The sequence below is a fragment of the Pseudophryne corroboree genome, chromosome 12 (genome assembly GCF_028390025.1).
Source record: "Pseudophryne corroboree isolate aPseCor3 chromosome 12, aPseCor3.hap2, whole genome shotgun sequence".
NCBI classification, from domain to species: domain Eukaryota; kingdom Metazoa; phylum Chordata; class Amphibia; order Anura; family Myobatrachidae; genus Pseudophryne; species Pseudophryne corroboree.
In genome coordinates this window covers 74,753,529-74,780,225 of record NC_086455.1, presented here as the reverse complement: position 1 = coordinate 74,780,225, position 26,697 = coordinate 74,753,529, and the positions used below count along the sequence as shown (strand labels likewise).

The 26,697-nt window shown below is 47.1% G+C and overlaps 1 protein-coding gene across 1 annotated transcript in view; it reads right to left on the bottom strand.

The window, feature by feature from the left end:
• The window catches only part of STARD9 (StAR related lipid transfer domain containing 9), a 495,399-nt gene that overhangs the window by 113,037 nt on the left and 355,665 nt on the right, over nucleotides 1–26,697 (bottom strand). Inside the window, exons 19-20 of the mRNA XM_063947652.1 lie at nucleotides 13,255–13,337; nucleotides 4,987–5,090 (exon numbers count right to left, since the gene is read on the bottom strand). Coding sequence (XP_063803722.1) covers nucleotides 4,987–5,090; nucleotides 13,255–13,337 — 187 coding nt within the window. The remainder of the gene's footprint in view (nucleotides 1–4,986; nucleotides 5,091–13,254; nucleotides 13,338–26,697) is intronic.

The window sequence follows — 26,697 nt, the reverse complement described above, 5'->3', positions numbered from 1 at the left end:
ATCTGCAAGTGCTATTATTAATGGGTAATAGGAATCGATTCCTGTGTTTTTAAATGTAATAATAAATTTGTTAAATTTTTATATTTAAGCAAACCGTCTTATAATTTTCAGCCAGCGCTGGTACACTGTTTTTCCTTTTTTTTTCTCTTCAACAGGAGTTTGAAGAAATTATTTTTGTGTTTTCAAATAATTAGCATATTGCAGTCACTGACGTATAGTGCTGCCCACTTGCTGCCGTTCCAAACGCTCTCACCCTTGGCTGTGGCCATTCTCTAGGGAGTAACATAAGAGCCAGAATTAATGTTCCTCTTCCATAGCTCCCCAGGATTAACGCATTATGTCTGTGCGGTCTACAGTATCAATGAGATTGTGTGGGGCAGAAAAATTTGAGTTTTCGTAAGGATGACAATAAATCAGGGCTGGCCAAACCGGTCCCCGAGATCTACCAACAGTTCATGTTTTCCAGGCCTCCTGGATATCTGTAGAACTGTCAGTTAGGAATGAATGCAGCACATCTTAATTAGTAATGACTACACCTGTGCACCAGCTAGGTGGTCTGGAAAACGATCTCGAGGGCTGGTTTGGGCAGCTCTGCAATAGATGATATTGAAAAAAAATGTACAAAAGACAAGCAACCAGCAAACACTGGTAGTGTCCTGCTACAGGCTATGCATTCCTATATGGAAGCATGCTATCTCAGATACTGTACCTGATCAGTGCTGGCCACTCCTGACACACACAGAAAGGACTCGCAGGCTCATTCTGGCTATTTTCCCTGCACTAGGTCACATTAACAAGCATGTGCACTGAGGCCAAGCATTAATGTAAAATTCAATGAAACCAAGCACGTGATAAGTCCTCACAGCTGTACACAGCAATAGGCAAGCACAGGGTTCCATCACGTCCTTCCATATAAATAAACTTCATGTATACTTACACTCGTATCACAAATATAAAGCAAAGGTATGCTATATACTGTATATTTACTTATTTATTACCAGCTATTTATATAGCGCGCACATATTCCGCAGCGCTTTACAGAGAATAATTGTCCATTCACATCAGTCCCTGCCCCAGTGGAGCTTACAATCTATATTCCCTATCACATGTACACACAGACACATTCACGCTAGGGTTAATTTTGTTGGAGCCAATTAACCTACCAGTATATTTTTGGATTGTGGGAGGAAACCGGAGAACCCGGAGGAAACCCACGCAAGTACGGGGAGAATATACAAACTCCGCACAGTCAGGGTCATGGTGGGAACTGAACCCATGACCTCAGTGCTGTGAGGCAGTAATGCTAACCATTACACCATCCGTACTGCGCCGTACTATATATTACACCACGCATTTTACATAAAACATTGGGGGGAGAATTATTGAAGCTTGGAGAGAAATAAAGTGAAAAGAGAGATAAAGTACCTACCAATCCGTTCTTAACTGTCAATTTACAGACTGTCTATTTACTAAGCCTTGGAGAGAGATAAAGTGGAGAGAGGAGTCCCAACCAACAAGCTCCTGACATTTTTCAAACACAGCCTGTGACATGACAGTTAGGAGCTGATTGGCTGGTACTTTATCTCTCTCAACTTTATCTCTCCAAGGCTTAGTAAATAGACCTCATAGTTTGAAAAATGACAGGAGCTGATTGGTTAATACTTTATATCACTCCAAGATTTTATAAATCTCCCCTAATATAAAGATGTGCTAAGGAGGCTCCCAAACCACCGTCCCTCCCCCTTTAATGTTGTGCACACCTGCAACTGAGAAGTTTTAGTGGAGTCTGTACTTGGCTATCAGGGGCTGGGAGCTGCCATTTGACGTTTATCAAAGCAGTCTATACTATGCTCTCAATAAAATGCATGGAAAACGTTTTACAGGAATAGATAAGGAAGGGTGAAAGAGAATTACTGTAAGTGGTAATGTACATTACAGAGGGTTGATGGGGTGACTTTACAATAAGTAATCAACTTCTGATTTCAAAGCAAACATGGTTATCCTGAAACTGAATGACAGACTATATTGGACCTCAACTTATCTATACATAAACATTATAAAAATACAGGTAGCTGAGGTTAGGTGAAAGAGATACACACAGACAATACATGCAAAATGTAATTCTCATTATTTACGTATCGTCATTCATTACACAGCTTTGTACCATCCATGCATTGATGGAGCTTACAGACTGATTTCCCAAGTACACACACATATATTTTTAGGCAGCAGTCAATTACCAGTATGTTTTTGGAGTGTGGGATATAACCGGAGTATCAGAGGAAACCTATACAAACACAGAGAACATACAAACACCACACAGATAGGAACCTGGTCAGGAAATTAACTCGTGACCCCAGTGCTATGACACAGCAAGGGCAGCTGTAACATTTACATAGCACCAGTATACTCCATAACGCAGTACAACTGGTAACACACAGTAATGAAACACAACTATGTAGCAAACAGACAAAGACATACGCAAGACGTCTTTGCTCACAATCTATCCATTTAGAAGAGAAATGCAGTAAGACATAATTGCAGATGTCATTTTTGCTTGTCCTGTTTCAGCAAATACCTTTAGTATTAAATCATATCATATTATCAACATTATTAATCGGGATACTTTTAGCAATACAGTATAACCAGATACCAGCACGGAATCACTGTGTATTGTCAATACAGACAAACTTTCCTAACAGCCTCCCTTAGGCAATGGTGCTGCACTTACATGGCTGGAGACAGACAGGCTGACCTTACCTTGTCCCGTGTTAGACCATCTCCACGTTTGCAGGGAGAGAGAAAGAAAATCGGTGTCATAATGCTGCTTTTCAGCTATTCTAGAAGCAGAACCCTCAGATGCTGGTGTAGAGGAAACGTCTCCATACAAACACACTGTCATGCTACGCTCCACCTCTCGTCCCTGAGGTCCGCCCAGCCTGGTGCAGGGCTCTGGCCGAGTCTACACTACAGCATAATGCAGCTCTCTGTGACTGTAGCAGCTCAGGTATAGGGGAATGTATTGCTGTTTGCAGTTACAGAATCACAGGCCCACGATGCCATCCTACAGAAGTGTGACTGAATGCTATTCTCATTTTATCACAGGGGAAAGAGATGCATCCAAATCTAACAGCTCCTATGGGGGAGGAGGGTTACTGGAATAAAAAACTGGGACACAATGTGATATGTTGTTAGAACAGTATGAGCACATATAAGCCATATCTTGCATATGGATCCCATCTACTCTTTGGTTGTGCAAATGCACAAAAAAAGAGATGGGGACGGATGACGGGAAATAACACAACACTATGTATAAATGTAAAACGTATGTAATGATTCTGATGCTAGAAATAATTATTTTTCCTGAGTCACCATGTCCATTGGTGCTTTACCCTCATCAGGAATGCTTACAATGATCTAACGTTCGGACAAATATGATTGCATGACCAATGCACTTTTACCAGCACAAGGAACAAAAGAAATAGCAGCAGAATTGGAACACTCTTTGGTGTTCAAGTGATCTAAACAAAAACACAAAAAAAAGGGCTTTCATATGAGTGTGCGGAGTGACACTGCACTAAGATGAGTGAATGAAACCCGCAGCATGCGGACTTGGAAAGAGGTCAAAGCAGCAACAAATCAAAAGAAATATGTAAATTATGGCAAACAAATGGGAGTGTACAGGACTAGTGCTGGGGTCTCCAATGTCCAGGGACGTAGCTAGGCGTGTGCGGAGTGTGCCACCGCACATAGCACTGCAGGGTAGGGGGTACTGTTGGCAGCACTTGTTAATTATCTGTTTTAAACACTTTAACTTTTAACTCCCCCCCCCCTTTTTGAATCCCAACATCCCCTGACCGCCCCCTTCTCATTCCCCCTCTCCTTCTGTCGCTGATACCTAGACAACATTCATAAACACAGAACTCTATTCATCAAGCTATCTGCCCTTACATAGAAAGCTATCTATTTGACGCTTACCTTGTAATATGTGAAAAAAATATTAGCCTTGCAGCTGAGCAGATATATGTATTGTGCGGCTGCAAGGAATTGGATGTGTGGCTGCACATGACATAGATCTGCTCAATTTCAATGCTAATTATTTTTTTTACAAAGTGTAAGTAGCTTCATATAGTTAGAAATCTCATAGTTTTTAGGCAAGATCAAATAGCTCATTGAGTAGGGTGACTTGAATGCAAAAATGTATGGGTTTGAATCCGGAGTATGGCAGTACATTTAAATGTGTTATTTAATAAAGGGTATTGTAACCGAACAACAACGAGCTCTCAAGTTAAGTGTACGAATGTGGGTTAAAGTGTGGGAAAGGGGCATCACAGCATGGGCTTTCTTTTGGATCAATTTTGTCATGCCCCTTCCTCCACGAGGGTATGCACCTTATGTCCCTATTGGAGGGGGGGGGGGGGGGGTGTATTGGAGGGGGGGGGGGGGGGTTGGGGGCAATTGTCTTTCTGGCAAAAAGCACCATAAAGTCTAGTTAGGGCTCTTCCAACGTCTCCATGTGGTGCCCAGTGTGTGAGCCATGAAGACCCATTAAGGGCCTGAAGAAAATGTTTTTGTTGAATGCAGGCAGGCACGGCGCACAGGTAGTATAGCACACTCCTGCCACAGGCTTCCTGTGTTCCGCTGGCATTGGATGTGCATTTTGTGTCATGCTATTTTCCCCTACTTTCCATGTGCACCAATTGCATGAAATCTAGATGAGAACCACAAATGTAACAAAAAACTATTTACTGCATTCATGAAGTACAAAAATTAAGCCTTTTCCACCTCATATTTGTCAAATGTATGACAGTATTAGATACAGGGCCAGGGGCAAGCCACAATATATGATGACAACCACTGAGGCATGTTCTCTGGCTCCCTGGCAAGTTGTGATCACTGACCTTGAGAGAAGCTTAATAGAACAGGTTGTTTCAAAAGTCATCAAAACAAGTGTTAAATGGGTATAATGGTATAAGCTCAATTTACCTTGAGTTTAAGATGAGGGAGTTCCCATTAGAAGAAGAGGAGATATCTGCAGACAGGTCCAGCCAGTCCAGGGAGTTGTCACTTACAGAGGAGGCCTGACTGTCCTACGGGGATAGTGAGCAACATTAGTTGTAAGGAGGAAGGTTACATACATAGCACATTATCATAGGGGGCACTCGGGCCCGTGCCCCCCCTGTCGTTTCTGACTTCTTCTTTTTTTCAAAAGGAGAACAGTGGCAGCACTACTGCTATTTACATCAGTCAGATTTGATATAAGAGCCGGCAGGCACTAGGACCCGCCGCTGCTCTAACAGCAAGTCCGTGTGGTAACCAATGGGGAGGCTGGAGCCACCGCAACCTACCTCCCCCACTGCCAGCCGGCCAGAGTCCAGCCCAGGTGCGGGGTTCAAATGCCAGCATTGAGTAGACTGTTACTTATGATAGCACAAAAGGCTTCATTAGCCCTCACTGCACTGTACAGTTACCCAGCGCTTCCTCCTCCACTTCCTTTACCACCGTGCTAGGTGCAGTCAAACTCAGCCTCAGCTTTGAGAAGGCGGCCCGTGTGATTGTGACAGGGCTGTCCTGCAGATGTCTTATGCTGCTTGTTGGAGATCCAGCTGGCTGCTTCTGCTAATCAAAGATGGGCAGTTCGTGTCCTGCAGTCTGAGTCTTAGTTCAGTGCCAAAAACAAGGTATGCTGCACCTGCTACCACCAACTAAAAACTTTAATAATTATATTGTGCCGGGGTGCCTTCCAGGCTCCCATAACTAATGGAACAGGTGACCAACATTTCAAGGCACAATCAGCCTTTTCATCAGGGTGAAACATTGGCAATAAACCAGGATGCGCTCCTACAGCCAATCATTACCTGATGGTGTATTCTGTGAGGCCACGCCCCCGTGATACCTAACTCCTTATATCGGAGCACGCGTGCCTTAGGTGCATGTAAATATAACTATTACCGTTCCCCTATCATGGTGCTCCCCCTTCCATTTTCTTCTGGATTCGCCCCTGCACATTATTCATACTCATGGGCTGAATCCCACTAAATAATGTTTACAAATGAATACATACTTTCTCTGACGTCCTAAGTGGATGCTGGGACTCCGTAAGGACCATGGGGAATAGCGGCTCCGCAGGAGACTGGGCACAACTAAAGAAAGCTTTAGGACTACCTGGTGTGCACTGGCTCCTCCCACTATGACCCTCCTCCAGACCTTAGTTAGAATCTTGTGCCCGGTTGAGCTGGATGCACACTAGGGGCTCTCCTGAGCTCCTAGAAAGAAAGTATATTTTAGGTTTTTTATTTTACAGTGAGATCTGCTGGCAACAGACTCACTGCAGCGAGGGACTAAGGGGAGAAGAAGCGAACCTACCTAACTGGTGGTAGCCTGGGCTTCTTAGGCTACTGGACACCATTAGCTCCAGAGGGATCGACCACAGGACCCGACCTCGATGTTCGGTCCCGGAGCAGCGCCGCCAGCCCCCTTACAGAGCCAGAAGCAAGAAGTGTTCCGTAAAATCGGCGGCAGAAGACTTCTGTCTTCAACAAGGTAGCGCACAGCACTGCAGCTGTGCGCCATTGCTCCTCATGCACACCTCACACTCCGGTCACTGATGGGTGCAGGGCGCAGGGGGGGGGGCGCCCTGAGGGCAATATAATACACCTTGGCTGGCAAATCATCACAATATATAGTCCCAGGGCTATATATGTGATAAATTACCCCTGCCAGAATCCATGAAAAAAGCGGGAGAAAAGTCAGCCGAAAAAGGGGCGGGGCTATCTCCCTCAGCACACTGGCGCCATTTTTTCTTCACAGTGCAGCTGGAAGACAGCTCCCCAGGCTCTCCCCTGTAGTTTTCAGGCTCAAAGGGTTAAAAAGAGAGGGGGGGCACTAAATTTAGGCGCAATATATGTATACAAGCAGCTATTGGGGGAAAAATCACTCAGTTATTATAGTGTTAATCCCTGCATTATATAGCGCTCTGGTGTGTGCTGGCATACTCTCTCTCTGTCTCCCCAAAGGACTTTGTGGGGTCCTGTCCTCAGTCAGAGCATTCCCTGTGTGTGTGCGGTGTGTCGGTACGGCTGTGTCGACATGTTGGATGAGGAAGGTTACGTGGAGGCGGAGCAGAGGCCGATAAATGGGATGTCGCCCCCTGTGGGGCCGATACCAGAGTGGATGGATAGGTGGAAGGTATTAACCGACAATGTCAACTCCTTACATAAAAGGCTGGATGACGTAACAGCTGTGGGACAGCCGGCTTCTCAGCCCGCGCCTGCCCAGGCGTCTCAAAGGCCATCAGGGGCTCAAAAAACGCCCGTTACCTCAGATGGCAGACACAGATGTCGGCACGGAGTCTGACTCCAGTGTCGACGAGGTTGAGACATATACACAATCCACTAGGAACATCCGTTGCATGATCTCGGCAATGAAAAATGTGTTACACATTTCTGACATGAACCCAAGTACCACATAAAAGGGGTTTTATGTTTGGGGAGAAAAAGCAGCCAGTGTTTTGTTCCCCCATCAGATGAGTGAATGAAGTGTGTAAAGAGCGTGGGTTCCCCCGATAAGAAAATGGTAATTTCTAAAAAGTTACTGCTGGCATACCCTTTCCCGCCAGAGGATAGGTCACGTTGGGAGATATCCCCTAGGGTGGATAAGGCGCTCACACGTTTGTCAAAAAAGGTGACACTGCCGTCTTGGGATACGGCCACTTTGAAGGAGCCTGCTGATAAAAAGCAGGAGACTATCCTGAAGTCTGTATATACACACTCAGGTACTATACTGAGACCTGCATTTGCCTCAGCAAAAATAGTGCTGCGGCAGCGTGGTCTGATACCCTGTCAGATAATATTAATACCCTAGACAGGGATAATATTTTGCTAACATAGAGCATATTAAAGACGTCGTCTTATATATGAAGGATGCACAGAGGGATATTTGCCGGCTGGCATCCAGAATTAATGCAATGTCCATTCTGCCAGGAGGGTATTAGAGACCCGGCAGTGGACAGGTGATGCTGCCGTTAAAAGGCACATGGAGATTCTGCCTTATAAGGGTGAGGAATTGTTTGGGGATGGTCTCTGGGACCTCGTATCCACAGCAACAGCTGTGAAGAAAAATTTTTACCTCAGGTTTCCTCACAGCCTAAGAAAGCACTGTATTTTCAGGTACAGTCCTTTCGGCTTCAGAAAAGCAAGCGGGTCAAAGGCGCTTCCTTTCTGCACAGAGACAAGGGAAGAAGGAAAAAGCTGCACCAGACAGCCAGTTCCCAGGATCAAAAATCTTCCCCCGCTTCCTCTGAGTCCACCGCATGACGCTGGGGCTCCACAGGTGGAGACAGGAGCGGTGGGGGCGCGTCTCGGGAACTTCAGGGACCAGTGGGCTTGCCCACAGGTGGATCCCTAGGTTCTGCAAGTAGTATCACAGGGATACAGGCTGGAGTTCGAGGCGACTCCCCCTCACCGTTACCTCACATCAGCCTTGCCTGCTGCCCTCGGAGAAAGGGAGGTAGTACTGGCGGCAATTCACAAGCTGTACTTCCAGCAGGTGAAATCAAGGTACCCCTCCTTCAACAAGGCCGGGGTTACTATTCCAAAATGTTGTGGTACCGAAACCAGACGGTTCGGTGAGACCCATTCTAAAATTGAAATCCTTGAACACTTATATACGAAGGTTCAAGTTCAAAATGGAATCGCTCAGGGCGATTATTGCAAGCCTGGAGAATTTCAGGGTATCACTGGACATCAAGGATGCTTACCTGCATGTCCCTATTTACCCTCTTCACCAGGAGTACCTCAAAATTGTGGTACAGGATGGTCATTACCAATTCCAGACGTTGCCGTTGGTCTGTCCCCGGCACCGAGGGTTTTTACCAAGGTAATGGCCGAAATAATTATCCCGTGCTTGGACGATCTCCTTATAAAGGCGAGGTCCAGGGAGCAGTTGTTCGTCGGAGAAGCACTATCTCGGGAAGTGCTACAACAGCACGGCTGGATTCTGAATATTCCAAAGTCGCAGCTGGTTCCTACGACGCGTCTACTGTTCCTGGGTATGGTTCTGGACACAGAACAGGATAAAAAGGGTTTCTCCCGGAGGAGAAGTCCTAGGAGTTGTCGTCTCTAGACAGAGACCTCCTAATACAAATACAGGTGTCGGTGCATCAATGCACGCGAGCCCTGGGAAAGTTGGTAGCTTCTTACGAAGAAATTCCATTCGCCAGGTCCCATGCAAGGTTCTTCCAGTGGGATCTGTTGGACAAGTGGTCCGGGTCGCATCTTCAGATGCATCGGCAGATAACCCTGTCTCCAAGGGCCAGGGTGTCGCTGTTGTGGTGGCTGCAGAGTGCTTATCTTCTAGGGGGCCGCAGATTCGGCATACAGGACTGGGTCCTGGTGACCACGGATGCCAGCCTTCGAGGCTGGGGGGCAGTCACACAGGGAAGAAACTTCCAAGGACTATGGAAAAGTCAGGAGACTTCCCTACACATAAATAATCTGGAACTAAGGGCCATTTACAATGCCCTAAGTCAGGCTAGACCCCTGCTTCAACACCGGCCGGTGCTGATCTAGTCAGACAACATCACGGCGGTCGCTCATGTAAACCGACAGGGCGGCACAAGAAGCAGGATGGCGATGGCAGAAGCCACAAGGATTCTCCGATGGGCGGAAAATCATGTGTTAGCACTGTCAGCAGTGTTCATTCCCGGAGTGGACAACTGGGAAGCAGACTTTCTCAGCAGATACGACCTCCACCCGGGAGAGTGGGGACTTCATCCAGAAGTCTTCCAAATAATTGTACACCGTTGGGAAAGGCCACAGGTGGACATGATGGCGTCCCGCCTCAACAAAAAGCTACAAAGATATTGCGCCAGGTCAAGGGACCCTCAGGTGATAGCTGTGGACGCTCTGGTAACACCGTGGGTGTACCAGTCGGTGTATATGTTCCCTTCTCTGCCTCTCTTACCCAGGGTAATGAGAATAATAAGAAGGAGAGGAGTAAGAACTATACTCATTGTTCCGGATTGGCCAAGAAGAGCTTGGTACCCAGAACTCCAAGAAATGATCTCAGAGGACCCATGGCCTCTGCCGCTCAGACAGGACCTGCTGCAGCAGGGGGCCTGTCTGTTCCAAGACGTACCGCGGCTGCCCATTGACGGCATGGCGGTTGAACGCCGGATCCTGAAGGAAAAGGGCATTTCTGGAGGAAGTTATCCCTACGCTAATTAAAGCTAGGAAAGAAGTGAACGCAAACCATTATCACCGCATATGGCGGAAATATGTTGCGTGCTGTGAGGCCAGGAAGGCCCCAAAGGAGGAATTTCAGCTAGGTCGATTTCTGCACTTCCTACAGTCAGGGTGACTCTGGGCCTAAAATTGGGTTCCATTAAGGTCCAGATTTCGGCTCTATCGATTTTCTTCCAAAATAGAACTGGCTTCACTGCCTGAAGTTCAGACTTTTGTTAAGGGAGTGCTGCATAGTCAGCCCCCGTTTGTGCCTCCAGTTGCACCGTGGGATCTCAACGTGGTGTTGGATTTCCTGAAGTCGCATTCGGTTGAGCCACTTAAATCCGTGGAGCTACGATACCTCACGTGAAAAGTGGTGATGCTGTTGGCCTTGGCGTCGGCCAGGCGTGTATCAGAATTGGCGGCTTTGTCATGCAAAAGCCCTTATCTGTTTTTTTATATGGATAAGGCGGAATTGAGGACTCGTTCCCAATTCCTTCCTAAGGTGGTATCAGTTTTTCATGTGAACCAACCTATTGTGGTGCCTGCGGCTACTTGGGACTTGGAGGATTCCAAGTTACTGGACGTAGTCAGGGCCCTGAAAAGTATATGTTTCCAGGACGGCTGGAGTCAGGAAAACTGACTCGCTATTTATCCTGTATGCACCCAACAAGCTGGGTGCTCCTGCTTCTAAGCAGACTATTGCTCGCTGGATCTGTAGCACGATTCAACTTGCACATTCTGCGGCTGGGCTGCCGCACCCTAAATCTGTACAAGCCCATTCCACGAGGAAAGTGGGCTCTTCTTGGGCGGCTGCCCGAGGGGTCTCGGCTTTACAAATTTGCCGAGCTGTTACTTGGTCGGGTTCAAACATTTTTGCAACAGTCTACAAGTTTGATACCCTGGCTGAGGAGGACCTAGAGTTTGCTCATTCGGTGCTGCAGAGTCATCCGCACTCTCCCGCCCGTTTGGGAGCTTTGGTATAATCCCTATGGTCCTTACGGAGTCCCAGCATCCACTTAGGACGTCAGAGAAAATAAGATTTTACTCACCGGTAAATCTATTTCTCGTAGTCCGTAGTGGATGCTGGGCGCCCATCCCAAGTGCGGATTGTCTGCAATACTTGTTTATAGTTATTGCCTAACTAAAGGGTTATTGTTGAGCCATCTGTTGAGAGGCTCAGTTATATTTCATACTGTTAACTGGGTATAGTATCACGAGTTATACGGTGTGATTGGTGTGGCTGGTATGAGTCTTACCCGGGATTCAAAATCCTTCCTTATTGTGTCAGCTCTTCCGGGCACAGTATCCTAACTGAGGTCTGGAGGAGGGTCATAGTGGGAGGAGCCAGTGCACACCAGGTAGTCCTAAAGCTTTCTTTAGTTGTGCCCAGTCTCCTGCGGAGCCGCTATTCCCCATGGTCCTTACGGAGTCCCAGCATCCACTACGGACTACGAGAAATAGATTTACCGGTGAGTAAAATCTTATTATTTCCCAAGGGGCGGGATGCCGGCTGTCAGGATCACGACAGCGGCATCTCGCCCGTCAGAATGCCGGCAGCTGATAGTACAGGTGACATCACCCGTGATTTCTATCTCTCATATGTCCGCAATGGTTCCTCTCTTCTCGGAATCCATTTACACCTCTCTCCTCAATAGCGTCTGCGTGTCTCACATACTCTGTTTTGTGTTTTGCATGATTCTCTTAGAAGACATAGGGACAGGTGCACCTAAAGCCTTGGAGAGAGATAAACTACCAACCAATCAGAACATAACTGTCATTTTTCAAACAGCCTGTAACATGGCAGTTAGGAGCGGAGTGGCTGGTACTTTATCTCTCTCAACTTTATTGCTAAACAAGGCTTAGTACATTTACCCCATAGTCACCAATAACCACACACAGATATCATCAATTACTCACTTTTTGTACAAATGCACGTTAGTGTACAATGCAAGCATGGGCGGATTTAGGAGTGAGGGTGCCCCCCTAAGCAGAACAGTAACCCCACCACCACCACCACCACCACCACCACCACCACCGCCTAATTTTATTATTTTTATTGATTGGTTATAAGCCCTCATTTGATGGTAGCCAATTTAATAGAATAATAAAAAAAAGCCACTCACTAGAACATTTTAATGTTTTAATGATGTATACATGTTTACCGAGTAGGACAGCTTACAGGGGCAGTGTGTGCATGTCTTACCCATTTACACTCCATTCAGGATGGCATATGGAACGTACAGTGGAAATATTTTTGCAGTTCCTGGTACTTTTGTACTGACAGAACAAACACACTTTATGGGAAATTCGGCACTGCTGCTGCACAGAGAAAAAGGCTGCATGGTGCCTTAAAAACCTGTAACGCTCCAGTAATTAATTTTTCTCCGTTCTCCAATAATTTCATGCAAAAAAAGTCCACAATCAGCACAGCGCCTCCCAACAGAAGACATACAAAGTATATATGTGCTGCATACATGCAGGCATATTTATGCAAAAATAATGCTTAATGAGGGCATTTTTTTTGCACTTTCAAAGCAATTTATTTTTTTCTTTTATGTCTCCTGTGGAATTCACTGCATTGAACTGCTTGACATTTTGATACCAGTATGTCAGTAGGGATGTACAATGGAGATTCACAGAGATATGGAAGCGTGATTTTTTTTCTGAACAATTGTCTAAGCAGACAAATCTGATCAGACATTTCCAGGCTACTTTCACTAACATTCTTTAAATAAAGGTTTGAGAAAGGCCTAATAAATTATGTGCTAACCTAACATTCCGTCCAAAGCTAGGGTACTTTCACGTATGTATTAGTAAATACACCATGATGCCTTTTCACAATATAGTGTAAATTATGCTGGTGTGTTTTGTTGCACAGAAAGCTAGTCCAGTAATACAGGCCAGGGTTTCTAACACTGTTTTTGTTACAATGTAACACCTTACAAGGTGATATACCCCATGATGTGTGTTTTTATAAAACAGGTACCAGCTTATTTGTGATGCAAAAATAAGGGATCCTCAAACTCACAGATCGCATTTGCCTCAGTACAGCGGCCTCTGCTGGGTGGTTGAATCGAAATCTGTGAAACTTTCCTAAAACAATGACAGCTCCTGCAAAAAAAGAGAAGAAGTGTTGTTGAATATATTGTATATTGTGCTTGTATTTATTAGGTGCAAAAGACTCAAGATGCCAGTCGGACACCTTCTGGAAAGAGAACGTCAAGGCATACTAGCCGCATTCTATTTGTAACTATATATAAGTTATGTGCCATTGGGGCACATGTATTAAGCCCGGAGAACGGATAAAGCAGTGACAAAGCTGTTATAAGTGCAAGGTGATATCGCACCAGCCAATCAACTCCTAACTGTTCATTTACATATTGGAGCTGATTGGCTGGTGCCTTATCACCTTGCACTTATCACTGCTTTATCACTTCTCCAGGCTTAATACATCTGCCCCAGTGTTAGGCAGCTTGTGTTTTTCCAACTGATGTTGAACTAGACGTCCCTGCATTTCCTGACAGTCATCGGCAATCCTGAGCAGCCAGAGCCACAAATTGGTGTAACAATCAAGGCAAGAAGACTAAAGGTTTCATACAGGACACTAGACTCTATTATGACTATTATGAGAGATGTCACCTATAGTCTCATGTTATAATGATTATAGAATTACATGGTGATTTCAACTATCCTTTTTTTAGTAGCACGTCAATAAACCCCACTCAGCACTTGATAATCTCAGGAATCTTCTCCATACAAAACCTATTAAAACTAATGGTCCCTACACATTGTCCGATCCGCCGCCAAGCTGCCAAACGGTGGATACGGCCGACGGGCGACCCAGCGGCGGGGTAGTGACGGGGGGAGTGAAGTTTCTTCACTCCCCCCGTCACACGGCTCCATAGCATTGCAGGCCAATATGGACGAGATCGTCCATATTGGCCTGCATGCACAGGCGACGGGGCACCAGCGATGAACGAGCGCGGGGCCGAGCATCGTTCATCGCTGAGGCATCCACACTCAAAGATATGAACGTTATCTCGTTCATTAATGACCGAGATCGTTCATATCTTTGAGTGATGTCGGCCAGTGTGTAGGGCCTGTAACACGTACAGGTGCTACAAATACTGACCAAACACTTTTATATCAGGCATGATTTTTCCAATTCTAATGCCCATTGCTTTAAAACCAGAGCCTGAGTAAGTTACTTACTAAATAGAGTCAGAAAAAATAGGATTTAATTACCTACCAGAAAATCCTTTTCTCGTAGTCCGTAGAGGATGCTGGGGTCCACATTAGTACCATGGGGTATAGACGGATCCACTAGGAGACATTGGCACTTTAAGAGTTTGAGAGTGTGGGCTGGCTCCTCTCTCTATGCCCCTCCTACCAGACCCAGTCTAGAAACTGTGCCCGAGGAGACGGACATCTTCGAGAGAAGGATTACACAGATAGTGGCGAGTTTCACATCAGCTCACACTAAAGGTAACCCAAGCTAACTAGCTTGAAACATCAGCAACGGCTGAACAGGATTACTTACCAAGTAACAAAAACAGTACTTACCAAGAACTAAGCAGTACTGAACTAAAAAACCACTGCAGGATAACGAAGCACTGGGCGGTCGCCCAGCATCCTCTACGGACTACGAGAACAGGATTTACCAGTAGGTAATTAAAATCCTATTTTCTATCACGTCCTAGAGGATGCTGGGGTCCACATTAGTACCATGGGGATGTACCAAAGCTCCCAGAACAGGAGGGAGGGCGTGGAGGCTCCTGCAGAACCAATTGACCAAACTTTTGGTCCTCAGAGGCCAAAGTATCGAACTTGTAGAACTGTGCGAACGTGTTCGACCCCGACCAAGTAGCTGCTCTGCAAAGTTGTAATGCCGAGACACCCCGGGCAGCCGCCCAGGAAGAACCCACATTACGAGTAGAGTGGGCCTTAACAGACGTAGGACACGGCAAGCCTGCTGTAGAATATGCATGCTGAATAGTGAATCTGATCCACTGAGAGATCGTCTGCTTAGAAGCAGGACACCCAATTTTCTTGGGATCATACAGGACAAACACAGGGAGACCGACTTCCTGTGACGAGCAGTCCTCCTCACATAGATCTTTAGAGCCCTTACAACATCTAAGGTCCTTGAGCAAACTGAGGAGTCAGTCGCAACTGGCACCACAATAGGTTGGTTGATATGAACTGCCAACACAACCTTTGGAAGAAACTGCTGACGTGTCCGAAGCTCAGCTCTATCTTCATGGAAGATCAAGTATGGGCTTTTACATGACACAGCCCCCAACTCCGACACATCTAGCAGAAGCTAAGGCCAACAAGTGACAGCCTTCCACGTGAGAAACTTGACCTCAACCTCCTGAATTGAATCAAACCAGTCCGACTCGAGGAACTGCAACACCACGATCCCAAGGCGCCGTAGGCGGTACAAAGGGAGGTTGGATGTGCAGAACTCCCTTCAAAAAAGTCTGAACCTCAGGGAAGGCAGCCAATTGTTTCTGGAAGAAAATGGACAGGGACGAAATTTGGACCTTTATGGATCCTAACCTCAGGCCCATATCCACACCTGCTTGCAGGAAGAGGAGAAAACGTCCCAGTTGAAACTCCACCGTAGGAAACTTATTGGATTCACACCAAGATACAGTACATATTTTTTCCAAATACGATGGTAATGTTATGACGTTACTCCTTTTTTAGCCTGTAACAGGGTAGGAATAACCTTGTTCGGAATGCCCTTCCGAGCTAGTATCTGCCTTCAAACGTAGCCGCGGTAAGTCTTGATAGGCGAACGGCCCCTGCTGCAGCAGGTCCTCCCGAAGAGGCAGAGGCCTCGGCTCTTCCAGCAGTAGATTCAGAAGAACCACGTACCAAGCCCTTCTCGGCCAGTCCGGAGCGATGAGGATTGCCTGAACTCTTGTTCTCGTTATAAATTTGAGAACTCTTGGAATGAGTGGGAGTGGAGAAACATGTACACTGACCTGAACACCCACAGAGTCACCAGGGCATCCACCGCCACTGCTTGTGGGTCCCTCGACCTGGAACAATACCGCCGAAGCTTCTTGTTGAGACGAGAGGCCATCATGTCGATCTGGGGTACGCTCCAAAGACCTGTTACCTCCTTGAACACCTCCAGATGGAGGCCCCATTCCCCTGGATGGAGATCGTGTCTGCTGAGGACGTCCGCTTCCCAGTTGTCTACTCCCGGAATGAACATTGCTGACAGCGCCAACGCGTTTTTTTCTGCCCAGAGGACGATCCTTGTTACCTCTGACATTGCAGCTCTGCTCTTCGTTCCGCCCTGTCGGTTTATGTAAGCCACTGCCGTTACATTGTCCGACTGCACTTGAATGGTCCGATTTCTCAGAAGAGGGGCCGCTTGGAGAAGACCGTTGTAGACGGCTCTTAGTTTCAGAATGTTTATTGGCAGGCCAGCTTCCAGACTTGACCACCTTCCTTGGAAAGTTTCCCCTTGAGTGACTGCGCCTCATCACCGGAGACTTGCATCAGTGGTTAGAAGGATCCAGTCCTGGATCCCAAACCTGTGGCACTCCAGAGTGTGAGGTAACTACAGCCACTAGAGGAGTGAAATCCTGGCCTTTGGCGACAGACATATTCTCTGGTACATGTGTAGATGGAATCCCGACCACTTGTCTGGGAGATAGAGTTGGAAGGACCAAGCGCGAAACTTCCCGTACTGCAGAGCCTCGTGCACTGATGAACAGACACCGGGGCTGGCTTCAGGACATCCCGGACCATTGTTTGTATCACCAACGCTTTTTACTCCGGAAGAAACACCCTCTGCACTTCCGTGTCGAGGATCATTCCCAGAAAGGACAACCTCCTGGTTGGTTCCAAATGGGATTTTGGGATATTCAGGATGCAACCATGTTCTCTGAGAAGCTGGGTCGTGAGAGCTATTGACCATAACAGCTTCTCCTTGGACGATGCTTTTATCAGCAGATCGTCCAGATACGGAATTATGTTCACCCCCTGCCTGCGGAGGAGAACCATAATTTCCGCCATCACCTTGGTGAATACCCTTGGTGCTGTGGAGAGGCCGAATGGTAGGGCCTGGAACTGAAAATGACAGTCCAACAGAGCGAATCGGAGATAAGCTTGATGCGGCAGCCAAATCGGAATGTGGAGGTACGCATCCTTGATATCCAGGGATACCAGGAATTCCCCCTCTTCCAGACCTGATATCACCGCCCTTAGAGACTCCATTTTGAACTTCAACTCCCTCAGAAAGGGGTTTAGTGATTTTAAGTTCAGAATGGGCCTGACCGAACCATCCGGCTTCGGTACCACAAATAGGTTCGAATAGTAACCCGTGTTTTGCATTTGAGGAGGGACTGGTACAATCACCTGTGCCTCCACCAACTTCTGGATGGCTCCCTGTAGGGTAGCCTTGTCTGCCGGCAAAGCTGGAAAGCCCGATGTGAAAAACCGATGAGGAGGGAGATCTTGAATTTCCAGCCGGTACCCCTGGTATACAATATCTAGTACCCAGGGGTCTAGGCCGGACGACACCCAGGCGTGACTGAAATGTCTGCGTCTCGCCCCCACCGGTCCTACCTCCAGGCTGCGCTGCCCACCGTCATGCGGAGGACTTTGGGGTACTTGAAGCAGGCTTCTGTTCCTGGGAACCCGCCGCAGCAGGTTTCTTAAATTTTAGTCGGCCCCCTCTAAAGAAGGTGTTGGCCGGTTTGGCCTTTCTTGGTTTTGAAACCCGAAAGGACTAAGATGCAGGTGAAGAAAAAGGTTTCTTCGTAGCCGGAGCTGCTGAGGGATGAAAAGGGGACTTACCCGCTGTAGCCGTGGAGATCCACGCATCCAATGCTTCCCCAAAGAGAGCCTGACCTGTGTAGGGTAGGGTCTCCACACCTCTCCTGGATTACGCATCGGCAGACCGCTGGCGCAGCCACAGTCCTCGACGAGCTGAGACGGACATGGAAGAAATTCCTGCAGCCATTGAACCCAGGTCTTTCATGGATTCCACCACAAAACCTGCAGAATCCTGAATGTTACGGAGAAACAATTCAATGTCACTCTTATCTAACGTATCCAAATCCTCAAGTAACGTGCCTGACCGCTTTACTATAGCTTTGGAAATCCATGCACAGGCAATAGTAGGACGGAGTATCGCCCCTGTAGCAATGTATATGGATTTGAGCGTAGTATCAATTTTGCGATCAGCCAGCTCCTTCAAGGCAGTAGATCCTGGGACAGGTAAAACCACCTTTTTTGAGAGTCTGGATACAAACGCGTCCACTATGGGTGGGTTTTCCCATTTCTTTCTATACTCCTCGGGAAAGGGGAAAGCAACCAGAACCTTCCTATGGATCTGGAATTTTTTTCTCTGGATTTTCCCATGCTTTTTCAAAAATAGCATTTAATTCTTTGGACGCAGGGAAGGTTAGCGAGACTTTCTTATTGTCAGTGAAGTAAGCCTCCTCAACCTGTTCAGGTGTTGTGTCAGTAATATTCAACACATCTCTAATGGCCTCTATCATCAACTGCACCACTTTTGCAAGAGATGCGGCCCCCTTGAGCACGTCCCCATCACTGTCTGCTGTGTCAGAGTCGGTGTCCGTGTCATCTTGCATGATCTGGGCAAGAGCACGTTTGTGGGAACCCACAGAGGGGGGTCCTGAGGTAACAGACCAAACTGCCATAGAGTTCTGTAAAACCTGAGTTGCAGATTCATTCTGAGCAACCCTAGCAGAAATCTGAGAAATCATAGTTTTGATAGAGGATAACCACTCAGGCTCCCTTGCTGGTATCTGCGCTACAACAGTGCAATCCTGATTACATGGAATTAGATCATCCTTAGAGGACATGTCCTCAGCTAATTATATGACACAGTCCCTTTACATAGCTAACTGGAGACCCCAAACACTCCACACACACACACACAGCGTAGGTAAGACAGAGTTTTCCCCCTAAGAATGGCAGGAGACACACAGAGTTCAGAGCCAACCCACACACAGCGCTGTTATATATAAAGGACACCCCTTATCAGCGCCCACTGTGTACTGTAAAAGTTATATACACAGACAAAGGGGGAGCAGATGCACTAAACGATAATTACAGTATAATATAATATGTCATATGAGGTTGTTGGTGTATCGTTGGCCAATGATATCGGCCTGCCCACCAATCGTCCAGGTCACCTCTTGTCGGGCAGGTTCCTAACACTATGGGGCCAACATCCGGAACACAGGGAAGCCCCAAACATGATCCAGCAAAGGACCACCCCAGGGCATCACACTAAAAAATAGTGATAGTAAAGTGATATAAAGTAGTGATGAGCGGGTTCAGTTCCTCGGAAACCGAACCCACCCGAACTTCACCCATTTTACACGGGTCCGAGGCATACTCGGATTCTCCCGTATGGCTCGGTTAACCCGAGCGCGCCCGAATGTCATCATCCCGCTGTCGGATTCTCGCGAGATTCGGATTCTATATAAGCAGCCGAGCGTCGCCGCCATTTTCACTCGTGCATTGGAAATGTTAGGGAGAGGACGTGGCTGGCGTCCTCTCCGTTTATTGTTGAACTTGATTGATTGTGCTTTATTGCTTAATTGTGGGGAGGACTGGGGAGCAGCTGTATAATATAGGAGGAGTACAGTGCAGAGCTTTGCTGATCAGTGACCACCAGTTTTATCCGTTCTCTGCCTGAAAAAAACGCTCATTATCTGTGCTCAGTGTGCTGCATATATCTGTGCTCACACTGCTTAATTGTGTGGACTGGGGAGCAGCTGTATATATAGCAGGAGTACAGTGCAGAGTTTTGCTGACAGTGACCACCAGTATACGTTGTCTGCCTGAAAAACACTCCATATCTGTGCTCAGTGTGCTGCTTTATTGTGGGGACTGGGGACCACCAGTATAATATTATATAGGAGGAGTAGTACAGTGCAGAGTTTTGCTGACCAGTGACCACCAGTATACGTTGTCTGCCTAAAAAAACACTCCATATCTGTGCTGCATTGTAGACAGTATATAGTAGGAGTACAGTGCATAATTTTGCTGACCACCAGTATATAATATATAGCAGTATGGTACAGTAGGCCACTGCTGTACCTACCTCTGTGTCGTCAAGTATACTATCCATCCATACCTGTGGTGCATTTCAGTTTTGCACAGTTTGCTGACCACCAGTATATAATATATAGCAGTACGGTACAGTAGGCCACTGCTGTACCTACCTCTGTGTCGTCAAGTATACTATCCATCCATACCTGTGGTGCATTTCATTTTTGCACAGTTTGCTGACCACCAGTATATAATATATAGCAGTACGGTACAGTAGGCCACTGCTGTACCTACCTCTGTGTCGTCAAGTATACTATCCATCCATACCTGTGGTGCATTTAATTTTTGCACAGTTTGCTGACCACCAGTATATAATATATAGCAGTACGGTACAGTAGGCCACTGCTGTACCTACCTCTGTGTCGTCAAGTAAACTATCCATCCATACCTGTGGTGCATTTCAGTTGTGCGCAGTATATATAGTAGTAGGCCATTGCTATTGATACTGGCATATAATTCCACACAAAAAAAATAGAGAACAAAAATGTGGAGGTTAAAATAGGGAAAGATCAAGATCCACTTCCACCTCGTGCTGAAGCTGCTGCCACTAGTCATGGCCGAGACGATGAAATGCCATCAACGTCGTCTGCCAAGGCCGATGCCCAATGTCATAGTAGAGAGCATGTAAAATCCAAAAAACAAAAGTTCAGTAAAATGACCCAAAAATCAAAATTGAAAGCGTCTGATGAGAAGCGTAAACTTGCCAATATGCCATTTACGACACGGAGTGGCAAGGAACGGCTGAGGCCCTGGCCTATGTTCATGACTAGTGGTTCAGATTCACATGAGGATGGAAGCACTCATCCTCTCGCTAGAAAAATGAAAAGACTTAAGCTGGCAAAAGCACAGCAAAGAACTGTGCGTTCTTCTAAATCACAAATCCCCAAGGAGAGTCCAATTGTGTCGGTTGCCATGCCTGACCTTCCCAACACTGGACGGGAAGAGCTTGCGCCTTCCACCATTTGCACGCCCCCTGCAAGAGCTGGAAGGAGCACCCGTAGTCCAGTTCCTGATAGTCAAATTGAAGATGTCACTGTTGAAGTACACCAGGATGAGGATATGGGTGATGCTGGCGCTGGGGAGGAAATTGACAAGGAGGATTCTGATGGCGAGGTGGTTTGTTTAAGTCAGGCACCCGGGGAGACACCTGTTGTCCGTGGGACGAATATGGCCATTGACATGCCTGATCAAAATACAAAAAAAATCAGCTCTTCGGTGTGGAATTATTTTAACACAAATGCGGACAACAGGTGTCAAGCCATGTGTTGCCTTTGACAAGATGTAATAAGTAGGGGTAAGGACGTTAACCACCTCGGAACATCCTCCCTTATACGTCACCTGGACCGCATTCATCAGAAGTCAGTGACAAGTTCAAAAACTTTGGGTGACAGCGGAAGGAGTCCACTGACAACTAAATCCCTTCCTCTTGTAACCAAGCTCCTGCAAACCACACCACCAACTCCCTCAGTGTCAATTTCCTCCTTACCCAGGAAAGCCAATAGTCCTGCAGGCCATGTCACTGGCAAGTCTGACGAGTCCTCTCCTGCCTGGGATTCCTCCGATGCATCCTTGAGTGTAACGCCTACTGCTGCTGGCGCTGCTGTTGTTGCTGCTGGGAGTCGATCGTCATCCCAGAGGGGAAGTCGGAAGACTACTTGTACTACTTCCAGTAAGCAATTGACTGTCCAACAGTCCTTTGTGAGGAAGATGAAATATCACAGCAGTCATCCTGCTGCAAAGCAGATAACTCAGGCCTTGGCAGCCTGGGCGGTGAGAAACGTGGTTCCGGTATCCACTGTTAATTCAGAGGCAACTAGAGACTTGATTGAGGTACTGTGTCCCCGGTACCAAATACCATCTAGGTTCCATTTCTCTAGGCAGGCGATACCGAAAATTTACACAAACCTCAGAAAAAGAGTCACCAGTGTCCTAAAAAATGCAGTTGTACCCAATGTCCACTTAACCACGGACATGTGGACAAGTGGAGCAGGGCAGACTCAGGACTATATGACTGTGACAGCCCACTGGGTAGATGTATTGCCTCCCGCAGCAAGAACAGCAGCGGCGGCATCAGTAGCAGCATCTCGCAAACGCCAACTCGTACCTAGGCAGGCTACGCTTTGTATCACCGCTTTCCATAAGAGGCACACAGCTGACAACCTCTTACGGAAACTGAGGAAGATCATCGCAGAATGGCTTACCCCAATTGGACTCTCCTGGGGATTTGTGACATCGGACAACGCCAGCAATATTGTGCGTGCATTACATCTGGACAAATTCCAGCACGTCCCATGTTTTGCACATACATTGAATTTGGTGGTGCAGAATTATTTAAAAAACGACAGGGGCGTGCAAGAGATGCTGTCGGTGGCCCGAAGAATTGCGGGCCACTTTCGCCATTCAGCCACCGCGTGCCGAAGACTGGAGCACCACCAAACATTCCTGAACCTGCCCTGCCATCATCTGAAGCAAGAGGTGGTAACGAGGTGGAATTCAACCCTCTATATGCTTCAGAGGATGGAGGAGCAGCAAAAGGCCATTCAAGCCGATACATCTGCCCACGATATAGGCAAAGAAGGGGGAATGCACCTGACTCAAGCGCAGTGGAGAATGATTTCAACGTTGTGCAAGGTTCTGCAACCCTTTGAACTTGGCACATGTGAAGTCTGTTCAGACACTGCCAGCCTGAGTCAGGTCATTCCCCTCATCAGGCTTTTGCAGAAGAAGCTGGAGACATTGAAGGAGGAGCTAAAACAGAGCGATTCCGCTAGGCATGTGGGACTTGTGGATGGAGCCCTTAATTCGCTTAACCAGGATTCACGGGTGGTCAATCTCTTGAAATCAGAGCACTACATTTTGGCCACCGTGCTCGATCCTAGATTTAAAACCTACGTTGTATCTCTCTTTCCGGCAGACACAAGTCTGCAGAGGTTCAAAGACCTGCTGGTGAGAAAATTGTCAAGTCAAGCGGAACGTGACCCGTCAACATCTCCTCCTTCACATTCTCCCGCAACTGGGGGTGCGAGGAAAAGGCTAAGAATTCCGAGCCCACCCGCTGGCGGTGATGCAGGGCAGTCTGGAGCGAGTGCTGACATCTGGTCCGGACTGAAGGACCTGCCAACGATTACTAACGATTACTGACATGTCGTCTACTGTCACTGCATATGATTCTCTCACCATTGAAAGAATGGTGGAGGATTATATGAGTGACCGCATCCAAGTAGGCACGTCAGACAGTCCGTACGTATACTGGCAGGAAAAAGAGGCAATTTAGAGGCCCTTGCACAAACTGGCTTTATTCTACCTAAGTTGCCCTCCCTCCAGTGTGTACTCCGAAAGAGTGTTTAGTGCAGCCGCTCACCTTGTCAGCAATCGGCGTACGAGGTTACTTCCAGAAAATGTGGAGAAGATGATGTTCATCAAAATGAATTATAATCAATTCCTCCGTGGAGACATCCACCAGCAGCAATTGCCTCCAGAAAGTACACAGGGACCTGAGATGGTGGATTCCAGTGGGGACGAATTAATAATCTGTGAGGAGGGGGATGTACACAGTGAAAGGGGTGAGGAATCGGAGGATGATGATGAGGTGGACATCTTGCCTCTGTAGAGCCAGTTCGTGCAAGGAGAGATTGATTGCTTCTTTTTTTGGTGGGGGCCCAAACCAACCAGTCATTTCAGTCACAGTCGTGTGGCAGACCCTGTCACTCAAATGATGGGTTCGTTAAAGTGTGCATGTCCTGTTTATACAACATAAGGGTGGGTGGGAGGGCCCAAGGACAATTCCATCTTGCACCTCTTTTTTCTTTCATTTTTCTTTGCATCATGTGCTGTTTGGGGACAATTTTTTTGAAGTGCCATCCTGCCTGACACTGCAGTGCCACTCCTAGATGGACCAGGTGTTTGTGTCGGCCACTTGTGTCGCTTAGCTTAGTCACACAGCGACCTTGGTGCGCCTCTTTTTTTCTTTGCATCATGTGCTGTTTGGGGACAATTTTTTGAAGTGCCATCCTGCCTGACACTGCAGTGCCACTCCTAGATGGACCAGGTGTTTGTGTCGGCCACTTGTGTCGCTTAGCTTAGTCACACAGCGACCTTGGTGCGCCTCTTTTTTTCTTTGCATCATGTGCTGTTTGGGGACAATTTTTTTGAAGTGCCATCCTGCCTGACACTGCAGTGCCACTCCTAGATGGACCAGGTGTTTGTGTCGGCCACTTGTGTCGCTTAGCTTAGTCACACAGCGACCTTGGTGCGCCTCTTTTTTTCTTTGCATCATGTGCTGTTTGGGGACAATTTTTTTGAAGTGCCATCCTGCCTGACACTGCAGTGCCACTCCTAGATGGGCCAGGTGTTTGTGTCGGCCACTTGGGTCGCTTAGCTTAGCCATCCAGCGACCTCGGTGCAAATTTTAGGACTAAAAATAATATTGTGAGGTGTTCAGAATAGACTGAAAATGAGTGGAAATTATGGTTATTGGGGTTAATAATACTATGGGATCGAAATGACCCCCAAATCCTATGATTTAAGCTGTTTTTGAGGGTTTTTTTGTAAAAAAAAAAAAAAAAATCCAAAACACACCCGAATCCGACAAAAAATTTTCAGGGAGGTTTTGCCAAAACGCGTCCGAATCCAAAACACGGCCACGGAACCGAATCCAAAACCAAAACACAAAACCCGAAAAATGTCCGGTGCACATCACTAATATAAAGTGTGGGTATATGAAGGTCCCTACTATGAGAGAGTATGTGAAAAAAAAATGTGCATACATAAATAATAGACAAACATGATCTAAAAAGTGACTGTGTTTTTAAATGGTGATGCCCTGAGACAGCCCAGCCAGAACAGGCACGGGGGACCCTACGTCCAAATGCCAACCCCAAATTGACTGACACTATGTATAAATAAATAGGACTTACTTAGAATTATGCCTGTGTCACTGTGCAGTCCATGCTGGCTTCCCTGCTTCAAAACATAGATGGTGGGGGGGAGGGGTGCCCCTCCCCCCACCACCATCTATGTTTTTAAGCCAGCATGGACTGCACAGTGACACAGGCATAATTCTAAGTAAGTCCTATTTATTTATACATAGCGTCAGTCAATTTGGGGTTGGCATTTGGACGTAGGGTCCCCCGTGCCTGTTCTGGCTGGGCTGTCTCAGGGCATCACCATTTAAAAACACAGTCACTTTTTAGATCATGTTTGTCTATTATTTATGTATGCACATTTTTTTTTTTTTTTCACATACTCTCTACCTTTAAACTCATAGTAGGGACCTTCATATACCCACACTTTATATCACTTTACTATCACTATTTTTTAGTGTGATGCCCTGGGGGGGGTCCTTTGCTGGATCATGTTTGGGGATTCCCTGCGTTCCGGATGTTGGTCCCATAGTGTTAGGAACCTGCCCGACAAGAGGTGACCTGGACGATTGGTGGGCAGGCCGATATCATTGGCCAACGATATACCAACAACCTCTTATGACATATTATATTATACTGTAATAATCGTTTAGTGCATCTGCACCCCCTTTGTCTGTGTATACTACTTTATTCTCAGCAGCATAGCACCTTTCATTACTGGAGGGTGTGCAATTTAGAACCATTTCCCCTACTGTAAAAGTTACACAGATCTAATTCACCACCTCACCATCCTTCTACAACCCCCTGGTACGCACAGGATAGCTGGAGTTGCTTGGAGGGACAGCTCTGTCAGCGTCTGTGTACAGGAACTGTAAGCAGGAAAATGGCGCTGAACACTGCTGGGTCCGCTCTGAGGAGAAGCTCCGCCCCTTGAAGATGGCGCGTCTTCCCGCACAAATTGTTTATACTGGCCTGAGGACTCCGTCGCAAGGTGGGGGATTCCGTCCCCTGTTGAGCGTCTGAGTACGGAGGATTGTGACGCTAGCCTGGGATTCAGTCTCCGGTTAGCGTCTGTGACCAGTGTAGGGTATTAAGACGCTGGCTCAGGACGCCCCTCAAAGCGCCAACACTGTGTGCCGCTTAGCCTTCCCGGAGCGCAGCCGCTCAGAGCTGCGCTCCTACCCTTGTGCCGCCATATCTTGCCTTTTCTGATCTTCTGGCTCTGTAAGGGGGTGGCGGCATGCTGCCGTGGTGAGCGATCCCCTGTGGCGGGGAACGTTCGATCCCCTCAGGAGCTCAGTGTCCTGTCAGCGGAGATACTGGCTCAGACCCTGCAGGGCGGACACTACTCCACCCCTTAGTCCCTCGAAGCAGGGAGGCTGTTGCCAGCAGCCTCCCTGTAAAATAATAAACTCTAAAATAAACATTTACTAAAGAAGCTCTGTAGAGCTCCCCTAGCTGTGACCGGCTCCTCCGGGCACATTTTCTAAACTGGA